The 17,390-nt window shown below is 57.8% G+C and overlaps 1 protein-coding gene across 2 annotated transcripts in view; it reads right to left on the bottom strand.

Moving 5' to 3' along the window:
* LRP1 (LDL receptor related protein 1) overlaps nucleotides 1–17,390 on the bottom strand; it is a 79,620-nt gene that overhangs the window by 25,062 nt on the left and 37,168 nt on the right. For both annotated transcript variants that reach the window (XM_057557335.1, XM_028165745.2), the window contains 22 exons: nucleotides 16,421–16,588; nucleotides 12,863–13,045; nucleotides 12,249–12,449; nucleotides 10,870–11,115; nucleotides 10,467–10,664; nucleotides 8,927–9,131; nucleotides 8,577–8,741; nucleotides 7,738–7,982; nucleotides 7,396–7,527; nucleotides 6,871–7,098; nucleotides 6,441–6,615; nucleotides 6,260–6,354; nucleotides 5,857–6,006; nucleotides 5,595–5,735; nucleotides 5,157–5,291; nucleotides 3,517–3,648; nucleotides 3,122–3,256; nucleotides 2,799–2,928; nucleotides 2,555–2,681; nucleotides 2,043–2,194; nucleotides 1,827–1,951; nucleotides 1,170–1,547 (listed from right to left, as the gene is read on the bottom strand). In XM_057557335.1, the coding sequence (XP_057413318.1) occupies nucleotides 1,170–1,547; nucleotides 1,827–1,951; nucleotides 2,043–2,194; nucleotides 2,555–2,681; nucleotides 2,799–2,928; nucleotides 3,122–3,256; nucleotides 3,517–3,648; nucleotides 5,157–5,291; nucleotides 5,595–5,735; nucleotides 5,857–6,006; nucleotides 6,260–6,354; nucleotides 6,441–6,615; nucleotides 6,871–7,098; nucleotides 7,396–7,527; nucleotides 7,738–7,982; nucleotides 8,577–8,741; nucleotides 8,927–9,131; nucleotides 10,467–10,664; nucleotides 10,870–11,115; nucleotides 12,249–12,449; nucleotides 12,863–13,045; nucleotides 16,421–16,588 (3,846 nt within the window). The remainder of the gene's footprint in view (nucleotides 1–1,169; nucleotides 1,548–1,826; nucleotides 1,952–2,042; nucleotides 2,195–2,554; nucleotides 2,682–2,798; nucleotides 2,929–3,121; nucleotides 3,257–3,516; nucleotides 3,649–5,156; nucleotides 5,292–5,594; nucleotides 5,736–5,856; nucleotides 6,007–6,259; nucleotides 6,355–6,440; nucleotides 6,616–6,870; nucleotides 7,099–7,395; nucleotides 7,528–7,737; nucleotides 7,983–8,576; nucleotides 8,742–8,926; nucleotides 9,132–10,466; nucleotides 10,665–10,869; nucleotides 11,116–12,248; nucleotides 12,450–12,862; nucleotides 13,046–16,420; nucleotides 16,589–17,390) is intronic.

Raw genomic sequence — 17,390 nt, forward strand, 5'->3', positions numbered from 1 at the left:
CCCCTAACCCTTCTTTCTGTGTCTTCCCATGGCTGGATAGATTTGGCTTTATGCTGTGGTCACACTTCCTGGAGCTAGAGTTCTACCAAGTTGGGCGCAAACTGGATTTCAGTAAATCAGTTCCCACGTGGGCTGTACTGGGGAGCTTCCTACTTAAAAAGACCCTGAACTGGATTGTCTGGTAGACATCTTAGGCTCAGGTTAAGAACTAAGTGCATGATGAAAGAGACGTAGCAGAACTTAGGTTAAGAGAAAAAAGACTCAGGGGTTTCAGTGACTTCAAGCTGTCTGGCGATGTGGTTGCCAGAAGGCTGCATTAATAGAAGTATTGTAGCCCGAACAATGGCCCGGAGAGAGGGGACACTTCTGCCAGCCTCTCCTGATCAAGCTACGATTACAGAGTATCGAGTTTAGCTTTGGACACTACATTTTTAGACAGATGTGGGGACTGGATTCTATGAGGCAGAAAAGGGCCAAGGAGGTTGAAAGACAGGTCTGTTTTTATCACCACTGTATACCCGGCTCCTAGTTCCGCGCCTGGCAGGTCTTTACGGACAGGAGTGATGAATGCGTGAACAAATGAATGAGTCAAAGGACCTAGGAGCATCCAGCCCGGAGAAGAGAAAACTAGTGCAATAAAACAGCAGTTTTCAAAGAGCTGAAAGGCTGTCCTAGGATGACAGCTCTAACCCCCCCACCCTTCATGGAGCTCACACAATGTGCCCTGCACCGAGCTAAGCTCTCCCACCTGTCGTCTCAGGTCATCCTCTCTCTGTGCACTGGCGAGCAATCTGAGGCTGAGAGAGCACAGAAAACTTGCCCAAGTGACTGAAATCCTGTGTCTGGGGTTGAACCCACCCCACCTCTGTAGCCTGTTCTGTGAGCAGCGGACACACAGAGGAGAGCTTCGGCTTATTCTGTGTAGCCTGGGGGCAGAACTATGACCAGAGGGGGCCAACTCTGACTCCAACTGAGGAGAGACTTTCAAGTAACTACAATGGGTGCAGTGTGATTCACTGGCCGTATGTCAGGGACACCGAGGCAGGTGGGATTCCAATCCGGGGCAGGGGTGGGCTGGCTGGTGTCTGCGGCTTCTCTACCCTGAGTCTGTGCTGACCCTCTCTGCACTCCCCCTCCACTTCCTGGGAAGAACGGAAGTCTGGGCTCACTCTCCACAATGGTGGTCCTGCCCGAGCCATCGTCATTGATCTGCTGGATGTTCCCAAAGTGGATGTCGCTGAAGAAGATGCGGTTGGGGGTGCCCGGGGAGGTGCCTGCTCGGTAGTCGAAGGCCAGAGCGATGACATTCTTCATGTGCTCAGGGTCCTCGAAGGGCTGCACCGGCGCGTTGAGGTTGCGCTCATCCGACAGGTGGATGCTCTTGAGGATGGTGCGCTCCGAGTAGAGCAGGTAGCCCGCGTACTCGCGGCACGACGCCCCATCTTCAGCCAGCATCCCGTGGGCGCAGGCGCAGGCCCGCTGCCCGCCCCCCCGGTACAGGCACAGCTGCTGGCACCCGCCGTTGGCCACCGCGCACACATTGGTGCCTGGGGGTGGGGGAAAACGGGGAAGGCAGAGGTTACAGAGGGCAGGGCCACCTTGGTGCCTCTGTCATCTCAGCCGAGGTGGAAACTCTGGTTGGCGCCCAGCTCTGCCTCAGTATCCCCAGTTCAGACAACCCTCCAGGCCCCTGAGCTCAACTCCTCAGCCTCGTGGGACCCTAGAGGGTGCCCTGTGGGTCTAACTCCTCTCCCGGCCCTTCTCACTCTGGGCTCCCAGGTGGGGCCCTCCGGCCTCTCCTGCCCAGCCCGGAGCCCCAGCCTCACCTTTCTGTCGGTCCCGGTTGAAGACTTTGATGTCTTTGAGCTGGACGCCGATGCCCGTTCGCAGGGGCACGGAGTCTGTGGCATTGTCCTTGCTCCCGCGCTTGATGGAGCCGTTGGCGTGAGTCCTGGGGGAAGGGAAGGGCCACGAGCAGGATGTCATCCGGGGCCGGGGGGAGGGAACGGACGGCCCAGGGGAAGGCCAGGACAGTGGCCCACCTGTCACTCCAGTAGATGAACTCCTCAAACACGGACACCGAGAACATGTCCATGTTGTTGCTGGATAGAACCACCTCGCGGTCCTCGCCCGTCTCCAGGTCGATCCGCTCGATCTTGTCGGTCCGGGCGTCGCACCAGTATAGCTTCCCATCCTGAGGGCCGGAGGCACCCGCTTCACTGCCAGTCCCCAGGGCCCACTCACTCCTGCCTCTCTCGTCTTTCCCCTCCATCCTCCACATCCTCCCGCTCCCTGACCTGCTGATCTGCCGACCTCTTGGCATTCTTCCAGTGCCCGCTTCTGAGGGACCCCCTCCGCCATTTCTGGGGTGGTGGGATCCTACTCTGGGTGGGGCGCTGGGCCAGAGGACCCCATGACTCCTTGGGTCCGTATCTACCCACCAATGGACTCATCACACGAGACTCAACGGGGAGCAGGGCACAGGGTAAGGGGAGCTGCCCCCCAGAGTACGGGGTCCATCCCATCGGCCCCAGGGCCAAGCCTGCATCCAAACCTGATAGTCCACTGAAATGCCGTTGGGCCAGCTGATGCTGACGTTAACCAGCACCACTCGCTCAGTGCCGTCCAGGCGAGACCGCTCGATACGCGGATACTGGCCCCACTCAGTCCAGAACAAGTACCTGGGGTGGAGGCGGAAGAGGAGGGTCAGTCCCCAGAACATGGAGGAGAGGGGGCCTGTGGCCAGAGGGACCGGGCCAGACCAGAGCCAGGAGAGGTCAGCCTGTCCAGCGCCTCACCCCTTCTCCGGGTGGACAGTGATCGCCCGGGGCTTGTCCAGACCCTGCGAGATGACCACGTAGCGGAAAGAGCCATTGAGCCGGGCGACCTCGATGACGTCAAAGCCCTGGTCTGTCCAGTAGATGTTGCCTGAGGAGGGAGTAAGGGGGGGCGCTCAGGGGTCGGGTGGGGATGCAGGTACCTGGTCCCCTCCAGCCCCCTGATACCCCTGTTTCTCCCCATCTGTTCCTGCCCACCCCTTCTTCTCAGACCCTTCCTTCCGAGATCCCACTTCCCCAGTCCTCTGCCTCACCTGCAGCCCCTCAGCCCTTCCGCATCTCACCTGCGATCCAGTCCACTGCGATGCCCTCCACGCGGCCAATGCCATTGGTCACCACATCCTCACGCCACGTCTGGTCTCGCTTAGCCCGGCTGATGGTACTTAGGCCCATGTCCACCCAGTAAATGGTGTCATTTTCTGGAGGTGGAGGAGCCAACATGGGGACGCTCAACAAGGTAGGGGGAAGGTGGGAGGTCAAAATCACAAGGGGGTAAGGATAGAGGTGACTGAGAGCTGGGGGGACCAGGGACTTGGAAGCTGAGATAGAGGGGCAGGGGCAGCTGTGGTAAGTGTTGGCCCTTCCAGCTGTGGTCAGGCAGCCTCTCCCTGGAGCCCCAGAGCACACCACCCCAAAGGGAAGGTCATGTCCCACCCTCTCCTGCCACCGAATGGCTCACCAGCATGGAAGTCGATGCCGACAGCCAGGGAGGTCCCCGACACTGGGACCAGGGCGTCTGACTTGTCATTGGGATCCAGGGGGATTCCCCGGATTCCCTCATGCACAGAGTACAGGAGAAAGGAGCCCACACCTGCAACACAAGGACACTTTGGGCATGGGCTTTGCTGACACCCCTTAAGCTTGGCTTCTGTCACCCTCAAACCCTTTTGATACCTTCTCCCAGCCATCACACCTCCCCCCTGAACACATACTCTAGCCTGGGGCCTGGGCAGGGAGGTCACCTGGCTGGGAGTGAGCAAGGGAGCATGCAGCTCTGGGGAACCACCTGTGAGACCTTTAGTGCCCACTAGAGGGCAGCAGAGACCTGGCTTTCTCTCTGCGCTCTGCCCTCCAGTCCCTCTTCACTCCACACAACCCTGCACCCCCAAAGGCGTTAGGGAGAATATGGGGAGGTTTACACAAGACAATAGGACTGGGTGAGTCCCAACTCTAGGTTTCCACCTTAATTTCCTCTTTGTCCTCATCCGTCTGGTCTGTGTCACACCCCTGTCTCTGACACCTCGCTCCTGAGCCAGTCTCCTTCCCAGTTTCCCATTTCTTACCAGGCGCCACTCTCCATGCACCCTAGAATCCTCCCTTGCCTTTATCCCCTCACACAGCCTGTCCTCAAATGAATCCCCTAATGGGTCCTGGTTGCTCAGGCTCCCTGAAAAAAAGGACTCATGGTCGAGTGAGTTTGGGGAGACCCCAAACACTAAAGTCGTCCCGTGAAAAATTCTGTGCAGATGAGCATATTCAAGGCTCTGAGAAACTGTGCAGCAGAAAAACACTTAAACTTCGTTCAACCCAGTGTTTCTTTCTATAACATCTATCACATCAAAGAGGGAGGTTCCCAGGAGTGCACTTCCGGAAATGCTGTCCTGGGGCAGGCTTGTAAATCAGTCAGCAAGTTCTTGTGAAATGTCTCTGAGTTTCACCCCTTCTCTTCAATCCAGCTGCTAAGCCCCAGCCCAGGCCAACAGCCCCCTGACTGGTCTGACTGCCTTGGTTTCTCCCTCCCCCACTCAGCCGGCTCTCTGCCGCCAGGTTAATCTGCCCCAAACACCACCTTCCAGGTGCTCCTGGCTGAGAACCCGTGGAGCCCCGCCTACACCACAGCCTCACCCATGGCTCCCCACACCCTGTGCCATGCGGGTTGGCACCTCAGGGCCCTGCACACACCCTCCTATTGCTCTGGACCCCTTGCCTTGCACATCGTCCCTTCTTCAAACCACACACTCAAATCCTACGTGCCCTATAAAACCCAGCAGCCAACACACCTCTTGCATGAAGTGGCCCTGGCGCCCCCTCCAACGTCTATTTCTCCAAAATCCTACTGAAGTCAGAGCCACTTCATGTTGGCCCCCCCTTCTGGTTAAGGCTGCAGAACACAGGGACAGGGACTTCTGCCCCCTGGCTTCCTCCACGGCAAGCAGCACAGTGGGCGCTGACTAAGCATCTAACCCAGAGAACACTTAATACATGATGAACTTGGTCTTGTCCCCAAGGTGAGAAGAGGAAGGTGGGCGGTAGAGTAGGAAGGGTCGGGTTGGGTTGGGGACCAGGGTCAAGGCGGGGAGCAGAGGCAGGGGCACTGACCCTCACAGGCCTGCTGGCCACTCCGGAGGCTGTAGCCAGCTGTGCACATGCAGGAGCGGGTGGACTCCGAAGTGGGCAGGCAGAGCTGGGAGCAGTCGCCGTTGTTGACGCTGCAGGGGTTGGTGCCCTCGTGGTCTGGGGTCAGGTGGGAGGCAGAGAGAAAGGGTTAGTGGCTCTCCTCAGGACCGCGGTGTCAGGCTCACACCCCTTTACCCTGGACCTTGTGGGGGTCAACACCCAACCCAGCTCTCAGGTCTTCTGTCCTGCAGGGACCCTGGCCCTTGTGAAAGAGGAGCCCCCTTGGGTGGTGAACAGAGCCTAACCCATTTTCATTCCCATTCGCTTGCTTGCCCGGGGGTTCCTGCAGTCCCTCCTGGCCACAGCCCCAACCTCTGTGACCCCCATCCCACTGCCCCTGCCCCTTGCCCCCCACCTCACCCAGCTGGATGCTCTCATCGTAGACCTTCATGTGCATCACCAGGGTGGTGCTGTTCCGCAGGACCACGGACCCCGAGCCGTCAGCCTTGTTGCACGTGCCCATCTTCTCTGACACCTGATCTGCCCACCACAGCTTGTCCCCTGTGGTGGCAGGAGGGGATGAGACTCTGGAGAAGGCCCCGCCCCCAGGCCAGCCCTGTCTCCTGGCCAGTCCGGCCCACCTGCTCTGCTCTGGTCCCTGCTCCCACCCAGTGGCCCTCACCCATGATGGCCAGGGCGGTGGCCTTGCCCAGCTGGTTCCGCATGGCGTCGATGACCTCTAGCCCACTCCCGTCCAGGTTGCAGCGGTTGATGGTATGGTTCTTGGAGCTGATCCAGTAGAGTTTGCTTTCAGGGAAGTCGATAGCCAGGCCTGGAAGAGGGGGGGTGTCACTGCCAGAGAGCACGGCACCAGGGCCGGGATCCAGGAGCCTGCCCCAGCTGGGCCCCTCACGTCTGGGGATAGGTACAGAGTATGTGTGTGGTTTTGGGAGGAGGGTGGTGAGAACAAGTACTAAGCCAGGAGTTTGGGGAGATGGAGGGACAACTGGGGAGAACCCTGAGAGCATCTCCTGGTGGAGGAATTAGGGGAGGAAGGGCTGCAGGGCAGCAGGGTAAGCTCGTACCCACAGGGCCCCTCTGGCCACTGAAGAGCAGGGTGCGGTTGCTGCCGTCCATGTTGGCCATGCTGATGTTGTCACCGTCTGTCCAGTAGAGCTTCCTGGGGGTGCCAGGAGGGGAGAGTCAGGGTCCTCTTCTTCCCCCACCCCACACCCCATGCTCCCCAACCCTGGGCCCTGGACCTACCCACGCAGCGGGTGGACAACCAGGCCGTGCGGCTGCTCCAAGCCCTGCACCACCGCATTCTTGAAGGAGCCGTCCAGCCGGGCCACGTTGATCTGCTTCTTGTTGGTGTCGTAGCTTGTCCAGAACAGGTTTCGGGACACCCAGTCGACAGCCAGCCCATGGGCATTTGGCAAGTCTGGGGACACAGTGGGGAGTTGTGAGTGGGTGTTTTCAGGACACAGGTCAGGAAGCTTGAGGGGAGGGGCCAGCCTGGTTTCTGGGGGAACAGGGATCATGAAACCAGGACTGGAGCACAGAGAGGGAAAAGAATTTGGAGAAGGAACATCAGGACCAAGGGGACCAGGGAGTGGGGCTGGGACCAGGGTTGGGAGCGAGGGCGGGGTTGCGGGGGTACCCATGCCCAGTAGGGGTTCCAGGGCCAGGACAGAACCTGCAGAGACAACCGTCTCCACGCCTGTGCCGTTGATGAAGGCCCGCTTGATGGCCTGGGTCCGCACGTCGGACCAGTAAACGCGCTGCTCTCGGGCGTCGTAGTCCAGCACCGTGACGTTGTCGATATCAGGCACCGTGAAGGAGATGATGTAGTTGTAGTAGGGGGCGTCCAGGTCCACGCCCCGGATCTCCATCTGACGTGCGTACAGCAGGAACTTCTTAAACTCTGTGGGCAAGGGGCGGGTCACTGAGGGCGGCCCCCTGCCTCCACGCTTCCCATCCCCCCGGATTCTCCTGGTTCCTTCTGTTTGCTGCTGGCCCTTGGCTATCAGGGAGACCCTGTTGGGCATAACCTTCCTGCCGGAGTGCCACCCTCTTCCTACATCAGTTGTCTCTGGAGCCTCTCCATTCAGGCTCCTCCCAGCTGAGACTGCTTACCTTCACTTAGAACCTGGAGCTTGGGTACCTGACCCTTTCCCCTTCAGCCTTGGTTTACCCCGGCTCTGGAGGGGCGGCCTCCTACCATAGCAGGTGGTGTTGTCCTTGTGGAGCTTCATGAGGTGGGGGCAGGCGCAGGAAACAGTCCGGTTGTAGTTGATGAGGCACAGGTGGGAGCAGGGGCCCCGGCCCCCATTGGCCTCACAGGGGTTGGGAGCTGGGAAGGCAGGGGAAAGCAAGAGCATCCAGTGACCCTACTGGCCCTGCTCACCTGGCCTACACCCTCTCCACTCCCCTTCCTGTCCCAGCATCGCTGCTGCCAGACCCGCCTCTGTCAGCAGGCTGGCTCACCCCCGCCGCCCCAGCACAGACCCCTCCTCTCTTGGAAGCTTCTACAGAGGCTGCTGGCTCCTTTCTGGTCCCTTACCCATGGGCTGCCGGGAGGGGTGATACACCTGCAGGTCGAAGGGCTGGGTATTGGTCCTCTGTACCACGGTGACATTGTGGCCGGTCCACTTGTTGGCCTTGGCCAGCGTGTTTGTCCGCCAGTCCGTCCAGTACACCTCGCCACCGTATAGTGTCACTGCAAACGGGTGCGACAGGAACTCGTGTCCCCGAAGCACCTCCATGTGACCGGAGCCGTCGTAACGGGCTGAGTAAATGGCGTCTGACCTGAGAGCGTGGTCGGGGCAGAGTGAGGAGCCGGTGGGGACCTCAGACCTCGGGGCACGTGGCCTGGGGCTCCCACCCTCCATGCCCCAGGCCACGGCACCCTGTGGAGCAGGAACCACGTGGCTCGAGGTCTGGGATCCCAGCTCTGACCCCAATTCCCCTGACCCAGGTCTTTCAGCTTGCTTCTCCCCAGGGCTGCTGTTAGCACACAGGGCTGTGGTGAAGACTAGAAAAAGGCACCCCCTTTGGGGACACCACCTAGAAAAAGTCTCCCCTCTCCCTGGGCAGACAGAACCCCTAGGAGAGCACACAGATGTGTGAGTGAGGATGGCGTTGCACTTCGGCCCTCGGTGGGCACTCCTGTGCTGGGGGCAGCCCTGCCTCTACCCTCTTCCATCTGCACCTCTTCCCCAGCCCAGACTCTCCCCTCACTCAGTCCTCTTCCTGGGCCCTTGGCCGTGTGGCTCTGGCTCCAGCTCCCCCGGGCCTTCTCACCACCCTCATGGCTGCCAGGTCCTGGGACCCTTGGCTCCACCCTGTCCCTAAGGAGGAGGGGAGGATGGAGGCCTCCTGGGTGAGGTGCCGGGTGCCAACCTGGCGTCGATCCAGAGGATGCGCTTCTCCAGGTAGTCCACGGTGAGCCCGTTGGGCCAGCCCCCAGAGCCCGTCTCCCGGTGGATGGTGCGGCGCCCAGCCCCACTCATGGAGGCTGCCTCGATGCGGGGCAGGCTGGCATCCCAGTCCGTCCAAAACAAGATCCTGGGGAGCGGGGAGGGGGTCAGGATGGCCAAGGTCGAGGCCCGGGGAAGGGGCTGTGCTAGGATCCTTGGTGAAGGCCGGAGGGAGCGAATAGCATTGAGGAGGCAGCTATGCCTGGCCCGGCTCGGCTGAACGGGGCTTCAGGGGGGTCACGAGGCCAGAATAGGGCTGGGCGGGGTCCTCACCCATCCCGGGGATCCAGTGCAATCGCCCTTGGGTGCTCAATGTCACCGGCCAGCAGCGTGGTCCGAAGGGTCCCATCCAGCTTGGCCACCTCAATCTGGTCCAGGTTACTCTCCACCCAGTAGATGTTGCCTGCAATCCAGTCTACAGCCAGGCCCTCGGGTGTGGCTAGGCCGTACTGAATCACCACCTCGAAACTGGTCAGGGCTGGAGAAGAGAGGTTGCAGGAGGTTAGAATCACCTGGGGCGGGGTGAATTCACGATATCCTAGGAACCCTGGATGGCCTGCCCTCAACCCTGACACCTCTGCGAACACCTCTGGTGTGCTCCAGATTTGACTGGGGTTCCCAGAGCCCCCAGTCTCCTCACCCAGGCCCCCTGCCTCAGGAGGTCAAGTAGAAGCCTGGCTTCTAGAACACTGGAGAAGGGGAAGTGGCAGCTATCTTCTGCCTGCAACTCTCTGAAGGGCTAACCCCTGGTAGGAGGACACAGCAGAGGGTGAGGGCTTTGGGGAACAGACCTAGACCCAATATGAGGCAGACAGAACTTTCTAGAAGTCACTCCACAGACAGTCCTAGAGGTTTCTCGATGGTTTTATATACATATATATGTGTGTGTACATATATATGTATATATATGTCATTAATTTAGAAACCATTACATAGTGTGAACATTTTCATAGTCTACTTAGCCATCCCCTTGTTGATGGATATTTGAGATGGTTCCAGGTTTTCTCTATTACAAAAAATACCAACTCCTCTAGTAAAATGTGCTTCTTTTAAGTCTTTGCTCAGACGTCAGCTTCTCAGGGGGCCTTCCTTGACCATCCTATGCAAATGCCACTCCCATTCTCCCTACCCACCTTGCCTCCTTTCTCTTTATCCACAGTGCTACCCGCTCCGTCACAGTCCGTGTTGTACTCATTTGCTGTGTTTATATCTGATGTTCCCACGGGTGTGTAAGCTCCATGAGGGCAGACGTTTTGACCTGTTTGCTCCCTGCTGTCTCCCCTGGGCCCGGTGTGTGTGGCAGGGGCTCAGGAATGTGGGTTTTTTTGTTTTTTGGTTTTGGCCGTGCCGAGGGGCATGCGGGATCTTAGTTCCCCGACCAGGGATCGAACCCGTGCCCCCCTGCAGTGGAAGCACGGAGTCTTAACAACTGGACCGCCAGGGAAGTCCCAGGAATGTGTATTATTAGTGAAGGAAATCTGTGATGGGTCAGGCCGCCTTGGGACAGAAGGCAGGGTTCAGGTACCCCACCCCTAAATGCCTTTTTTCTTGCAAGCCTGCAATTCTGGCCGTTCCAAAGAAAGGCTGATCATTTTGTTAATTATCAGTCTGGCAGCTCTGCTGACAATAATTATGGGGCGTCAGGCACTGAGACCCACAGCAAAATCTAACCCAATTAACAAGAGTGTGGGGGACAGGGGAGCTAAGGGCCTCTGCTCCCGGCAGCCTGCATCTGGTCCCATGGTTCTGAGCGCCCAAGGGCCCGGTCTGGGTGCACTGGGCCCCGCGTCGGTCCTGGGCAGGCGGTGGTCACCTCCGTTGTCCAGCAGCTTCCCGCGGTAGATCTTGTCCTCCACCACGTCGGTCCAGTAGAGGGCGCTCTGGCTGAGGTGGAAGTCCAGGGCGATTGTGTTGCGCAGGCCAGGCACCAGGACGCTGTAGTCCCCTTTGTGAAGGTCGATGCGCCGGATCTCGTGGCGGTTGGAGAAGATGATAAACGGCTTGAAGGGGTCTGGGGAGGGGTGTGATGGGGTCACAAGGGGCCTGTTGCCTCCGAGCCACCCTGTCCAGGGGCAGGGAGGGTCTCCATGGGCCCTGGCACCGGGCCTGGATGGAAACCTCAGCCTCTGGCATTCGGCCGCCCAAGTCCAGCCTACTGCAGCTCAGAGGCCTGCCTGGCCTGCCCAGCTGCCCAGCCACCCCGACCCATGTCTCACCCAGGCTGCGGCAGCTCTCGCCGTCCGGCTCCAGCACCCAGCCCTCATAGCAGGAGCACTTCACACTGAACTTGTTCTGGTCGCACTTCTGGCTGCACTTGAGGTGCTTGGCGCAGTAGCTTTGGATCTGGCAGGTGTGGTTGTCAGGCCCCAGCTCCATGCCCAGAGGGCACGAGCACACAATGCCTTCGCCAGGTGCCACCGAGCAGTTGTGACTGCAGCCACCGTTATTGAGAGAGCACTGGTCTGGGGGGTGGGGAGCAAAGGATCAGGGTCAGGATCTGGAAGGAGGCAGGACCGTGGCCTGGCTGGGCCCCAAGTCCCCAGTAGCCGAGATGGCACCCTGGCACCCTGCCTGTGGCGTCCTTCTTTCCATTCCTCTGTCCCACTGCTTCCCAGGCTCCCTCAGGACCAGGGTTGGGACCCCGGCACCCACCACGTAGGACCAACCCTCTCCTTCCCCCGAGGAGCACCCCTCCATCATGGCTGCATCTCTCTCTGGTCTCTATTTCCCTGCCCCTTCTTGAGCCCACCGTGGGGGCCCCAGCCTTTCGCCTCTCTCTGGGAGGGTCCCCTTTCCTCTCTCTCTCCTGATGTAGGTGTGATTTTGGGGGGGTTGTGGTAGGGAATGTGCTGCTCTGGGTCCTCTGACACACGCTGGGACCTGCCAGCCCTGAAAGATGACCCATCAGCAGTTCTCAGGGCCAGTCCTTATCTCCCACTCCTCTCCTCCGAGAACCTGACTCTGCTTGGCTCAGAGGAGATAAGGCTGCTCTGCTCTGCTCTGCTCCTCATCCCCAAGTCACACCATGTGGCCCTCCCTGACCCCCATTCTTCTGATCTTGAATGCACACCCTCCTCCCCTGACCTTCTCACTCACTCGGCAGGATGGGAGACTGCCCTGACCACATCAACCCTGGTGCCTTCATCCTGAAAGCCTGCTCTGCACTGCTCTGCACTGCTCTGCAGCACGAGTGTGGCTGAGTGGGCTGTGCCTGCAGGGTGGGGCTGCACTGCACCACAGCACTTCACGAGCGGTGTGACCTTGGGCCAGTTATTTAACCTCTCTGAGCCTCAGTTTTCTCATCTGTAAGATGGGGGTGAGGATCATATCTGCCTCACAGGGCTCCTTTATGGATTAAATGCTATAACAGTGTGACGCTTAGCACAGCCTCTTGGCAAAGTGAGTCCTAAATCGACATGGGTTTTTGTTAATTGCTCTGGGTACTACTTGCCCAGCTGCCAGAGCTGCCCTTTTCCAGTCTGAGACCTCTCCCCACAGAGCTTGTCCTGTTCCACTGCCCTGGCCTGGCCCAGACTCCTTATCCAGCCCCCCTGCCCACTCCTCTGCTGGGGCCTCTCCCAGGCCCAGGCCTCACCGCAGAGCTCTCCCTCATCCGAGCCATCTCCACAGTCATCGTTGCCATCACACAGCTTGTCAGGCGGCAGGCAGACCGAGGTGTTGTTGGCACAGGGGTGTGAGGGTGGCCTGCAGGCCAGGGACTCACAGTTCTCCTCATCCGAGTTATCCTCACAGTCGCTGTCGCCGTCACACACCCACGCTTTGCTGATACACCGAGCTGGGGGACGGGTAGAGCATCAGGGGCCAGGCCTGGGCAGCAGGGCTCTCTGTGCCCTTCTTCCCAGACCCAGTGGGCTTCTCTAACAGGGTCATGACTACAAGGCTTTGGGGTCCACTAGGAACCTTGAGGCTTTTTCTGTCAAATTCACACGGGCAACAAAGAAAGCAGGAATCTGTAGGAGGTGTTGAAGCTCAACACCGGTGAGGGTTTTGGTTCCCAGGGCCCTTAGTGCAGGCCCTGGCCCCTTCATACCTTCCCCCATGCATCAGGCACAAGCTTTTTCTGTGCAGCCTTTTGCCTCACAACGTCCCCACCCCACTCCTCACAGTACGGTGCTGTCTCCCTTGCCACTGCTCTGCTCTCAACAGGGCCTCCTCCTGTCCATGTTGTTTCCCTTCAATCCTTTTTACCGGAGTCTTTGCAGCCAAACTTGACATTGGGGTCACAGACATGGGTCACTCCCTCACAGCTCTTCTCGTCACTGGAGTCCATGCAGTCAGTGTCCCCATCGCAGCGCCACCGCAGGGGGATGCACAGACCATCCAGCCGGCACTGGAACTCATCATTGTGGCAGCCGCCAGGAGGCCTTGTGGCTGCAGGGGGACAGGTGGAGGGCATGGGGGGTTAAGGGCTCCAGGTCAGCTGTTCCCCTCTCTACCTTCTCAACCCCCTCCTGCTATACCCAGCCTGGGGCTATGAGCTGAGGCAGGGATGGAGAGTTCTCTGAGTCCTGCTGACACTCCTCGAAAGCGCTAACTCAGAGTCAGGGCTATTACACCTTCCAGGACTCAGAAATCATCTTGTCTAATCTCCTTATTTTACACACGAGAGCTTGATTGGATAAGCAATTTTCTAAGCCAGAGCTCAAATGCCCCCACCTTAGCCTAGCCTCCGTTTCATTCATTCACTTCACAAACACTTATTGAGCACCTACTGTGTGCCAGGCACTGTTTCAGGTGCCAGCATGAACAAGACAAAGTCCTTACCCTCATGGAGCTGAAGTTCTAGCAGGGAAGAGAAACAGTGAAGACGTGACACAAAAATCCAGAATGGAACTGCAGGTAGTGATCAAGGCTATGCAGACAAAGCCAGGTCAAGGCCAGGGAGGATGGGATGCTACTTGAGACAAGACAGTCAGGAAAGGCCCTTAAGCAGGAGATGTTTGGGCAGAGGCCTGAATGACGTGAGCCACGAGCTTAACTGGAGTTGCATTCCAGGAAGAGGGAACAGCTAGCGCAAAGTCTCTGAGGTAGGACCATGCAAGGCATATCTGAAAAATGCCCAGGGCATATTTAAGGCTGCACAGTTGGAGTAGAGTGAAGGAGGAGATGAGTGGCAGGAATGCAGGTCAGATAGGTTGGGGGAGTCCTGCAGGCCATGGAGCGGGGCTCAGCATGAATTCAAAGTGTTCAGGGAGCCAGTGCAGGCTTGAGGGCAGGGCTGGGGAGAGATCCGACATGTTCTGTAGCATCACTCTGGCTGCTACGGTGAGATCGGACTCAGGAGTCTGGGGAAGGAGCGGAAGCAGCACCCGAGGCACAGGTGACTGTGCACAAGCCTCACCTTACACTCCCGCTCCCCCGCATGCCCTGCTCCTCCTGCCTGCCCCACCATGAACACGGTCGATGCGCTCATCTCATGCCTGGACTTCAGCAGCAGCCTCCGAGCTGATTTTCCTTCCTCAGGGCCCCTGAACCTCTTTCCAATCTAATGCCCCTCCAGGATTGCCTTCTGAAAGCATTTCCTACACCTTATCACCTTCCAGCTTTGAGATCCTTCGAAGGTCCCCAGTGCCTGACCTGCTTTCACCTGCTGTTGTAATCTGCCCCCTCCAGGCACTGCCTCATTCCCCGCTGTCCCCTCTAGTCTGAGGGGCCCCACCCAGCCCCACTGGCCCCTGCAGGAGTACTCAGTTTCACCTTCTAAGTCTTACTGCTGGGTTCTCCAGGCCACTCCCACCCTCCATCTAAAGACCCTTCCTCTAGTTACCGGGGGTAAGGGGGGGAAGGATAAAATGGAAGATTGGGATTGACACATACACACTACTATATATAAAATAGATAACTGATAAGGACCTACTATATAGTACCGGGAACTCTAATCAGTACTCTGTAATGGCCTATGTGGGAAAAGAATCTAAAAAAGAGTGGATATATGTATATGTATAGCAGATCCACTTTGCTGTACACCTGAAACTAACACAACACTGTAAATCAACTAGACTCCAATAAAAATTTTTTTAAAAAAAGACCCCCTCTCTTGTCCATTTACCCACAGCCTAATCCCTCATCGGGGCCCAGTTCAAATCCCACCTCCTCCGGAATGGTCCCAGACCATTCCAGCTCACAACCATAGTTAACAACTGCTACCAGTCATGACATCCCTGCACCCACGGGCCAGGTCCCCGCACATCTCCTCTCACTTCACAGAGGAGGAAGTCAAGGCTCAGAGGAAGCAACTTGTCCAAGTTCGCCCAGCTTGTGAGGGGCAGAGAGCTCTTCCCACCTCACCACATCACGGGCCTCCAGGGGTCCTCTTCTCAGAATCCCAAGGCACTATTACCTGTCCTACTCACCTGACCCTTCTCAGAGATGGCCCTCGAGGCTCAGTGACTGTTTCCCGGGCCTCGGGTGACCCTCCCCATCCTCTCTCTTAGTCCTGGGCCTGCAGTGGGTACTCAGTGCTTTCAGTACTGTCCCCACTATGCGCACCTTAATTCTACAAGGCAGAGGTTGTAAGCTGGTGGTCCAGGGGCCAGATGAGGCCTACAGAGAGATTTTGGTCTGCCATGTTTTTAAAACTTTTCAAATCAATTGCCAGTTGTATGGGTTGATTTGCTCTCCCTAAAAAGATGCTGAAGTCCTAACTCATAGTACCTATGAACATGACCTTATTTGGAAATAGGTCTTCCTTTCCAGATGATCAACTTAAGATGAGGTCATTAGGGTGGGCCCTAATCCAATATGACTGCGTCCTTATAAAAAGAGGAAACCTGGACACAGAGACAGACACGCACACAGCGAGAATGCCAGGAAAGATGAAGGCAGGGATCTGGGTAAAGCATGTACAAGCCAAGGAACGCCAAAGATTGTCATCAAACGCCAGAAGCTAGGAAAGAAGCCTGGAATAGATTCTCCCCCATAACCCTGAGAAGGAACCAACCCTGCCAACATTTTGGTCTTGGACTTCTAGCCTCCAGAACTGTGAGACAATAAATTTCTGTTGTTTAAGCTACTTAGTTTGTGGTACTTTGTTACAGCAGCTCTAGGAAACTAATATACCAGTGCTTTAAAATGGGTAGATTTCACATATAAATCTGCATTTCTGACTTCTCTTGAAGTCAGGGCAATCTTGGGTCTGCATTCTTCCATGGTAACCATCGGCCAGGGATGAGAAACCAACATCCCTTGAGGAGGTCTGTGCCTTCCAGTAACCCCCGCCTCCACGGGGGATCCCACAGACGCTAGGTCCTGGAGGCCTGGGCACTGGGGACCCCACAGAGCCAACCCTTCTCTCCTTTGGTCCCCACTGTGCTCATTCACCCCTACCCCTCTGAGCATCCCTTTTTCACGCTACCAGCTACCAAAGACGAGCTGTGTGCCTTCCGTGCATGATCTCACTGAAGCCCCACATCAACATGATGATGCCCGTGCTATTATCATCCCCACTTTGCAGATGAAACTCACAGGGGCCCATGGAGATTAAATAACTTGCTCGAGGCCACCCAGATAGTAAGCTGCAGAGATGGAGCTCAAACCCAAGGCCACCCAACTGCAAAGCCTGAGATCTTAACAGCGTGTGACAATGATTTGTCGACAACCTCCCTCTCCCACAGGACTGGAAACTGCTGAAGGATAAGAGCTACGTCTGGGTTATCTCTGGTTCCCAGATGGTGGCAACACGCAGTGGGGAGGGTGGATGGATGGTAGATGGTCTGGTCCCCAGCCCACCGGTCCCCAGGCGCCCACCCTGGTTGGTGCAGTTGGCGTGTGTCTCATCGCTGTAGTCCCCGCAGTCGTTGTCCCCATCGCAGGTCCAGTGCTCGGGGATGCAGCGCCCACTGTTGCACTTGAACTGGGTGCTAGAGCAGGAGTGGCTGCAGCCGGCCTCGTCACTGTTGTCCCCACAGTCATTGTCTGGGGGGAGGCAAGAAGGGAAGAGGAGAGCAGGGGGTCAGCAAGTGGCCTTCTCTATGACCCCAGCATGGGGCCCCCACTCCCACCTCCCCATTTCCACCCTTGACCCACCCCAACCCTCCCACTGAGAAAATAAAAAACAGAAAAGACACAGAAACTGCATAGACTGCAGCATGCACCATGGCCCACGCGACAGGGGCAGGGAGAGGCAGGGCGGGCTCCAGGAGGGCCCTTCCCTGTGTCTCGGAAGGCTGGGGCTGGGGACGGGACTCATTCCTTTCCCGTTTCAGCAGGGTGTGGGAACAGGGGTCCGCTTGCTTTAGGGGAAAGGCAGGGATTTCTCTGGCTCTGGAGGGACAAAGGTGGGCGGAGTATAGGTGAGGCCTCTCTGCTGGGGAGGGAAGGTGTTAATCAGGCCCCGCCCTGAGTGTGGGCATCACCGGCCCCAAGTTCTGGGCTCCCGGCTCACGAGGGGCACTGCCTGCAGCTGGAAAGGCCGGGGGGGCCCCTCCTGAAGGCATCTGAGGGTGACTGAGCCAATGTCCTGCTTTCTAGGCCTCGTGGGGGTGGCCACCAGACTTCCCTTCACATTTTCAAGACGCCTGAGAAGACGGGTTTGGCCGTCCCCCTTGGGCTGTGTTCCTGCCTCTTTTCCAGCTGCCTCTGCATCTCTGACGCTCTCTTTCCCCCATGTCTTGGTCTTCTTGTCCCCACCTCTCTGTCATCTCTCCTGTGAAAGGCTCCTTCTGCCCTCTCTGCTTTCCCTTTCACTGTTTTCTTTTTCCCTCTATCATCTCCTCTC

Source organism: Balaenoptera acutorostrata, chromosome 11, assembly GCF_949987535.1.
Source record: "Balaenoptera acutorostrata chromosome 11, mBalAcu1.1, whole genome shotgun sequence".
Taxonomy (NCBI): Eukaryota; Metazoa; Chordata; class Mammalia; order Artiodactyla; family Balaenopteridae; genus Balaenoptera; species Balaenoptera acutorostrata.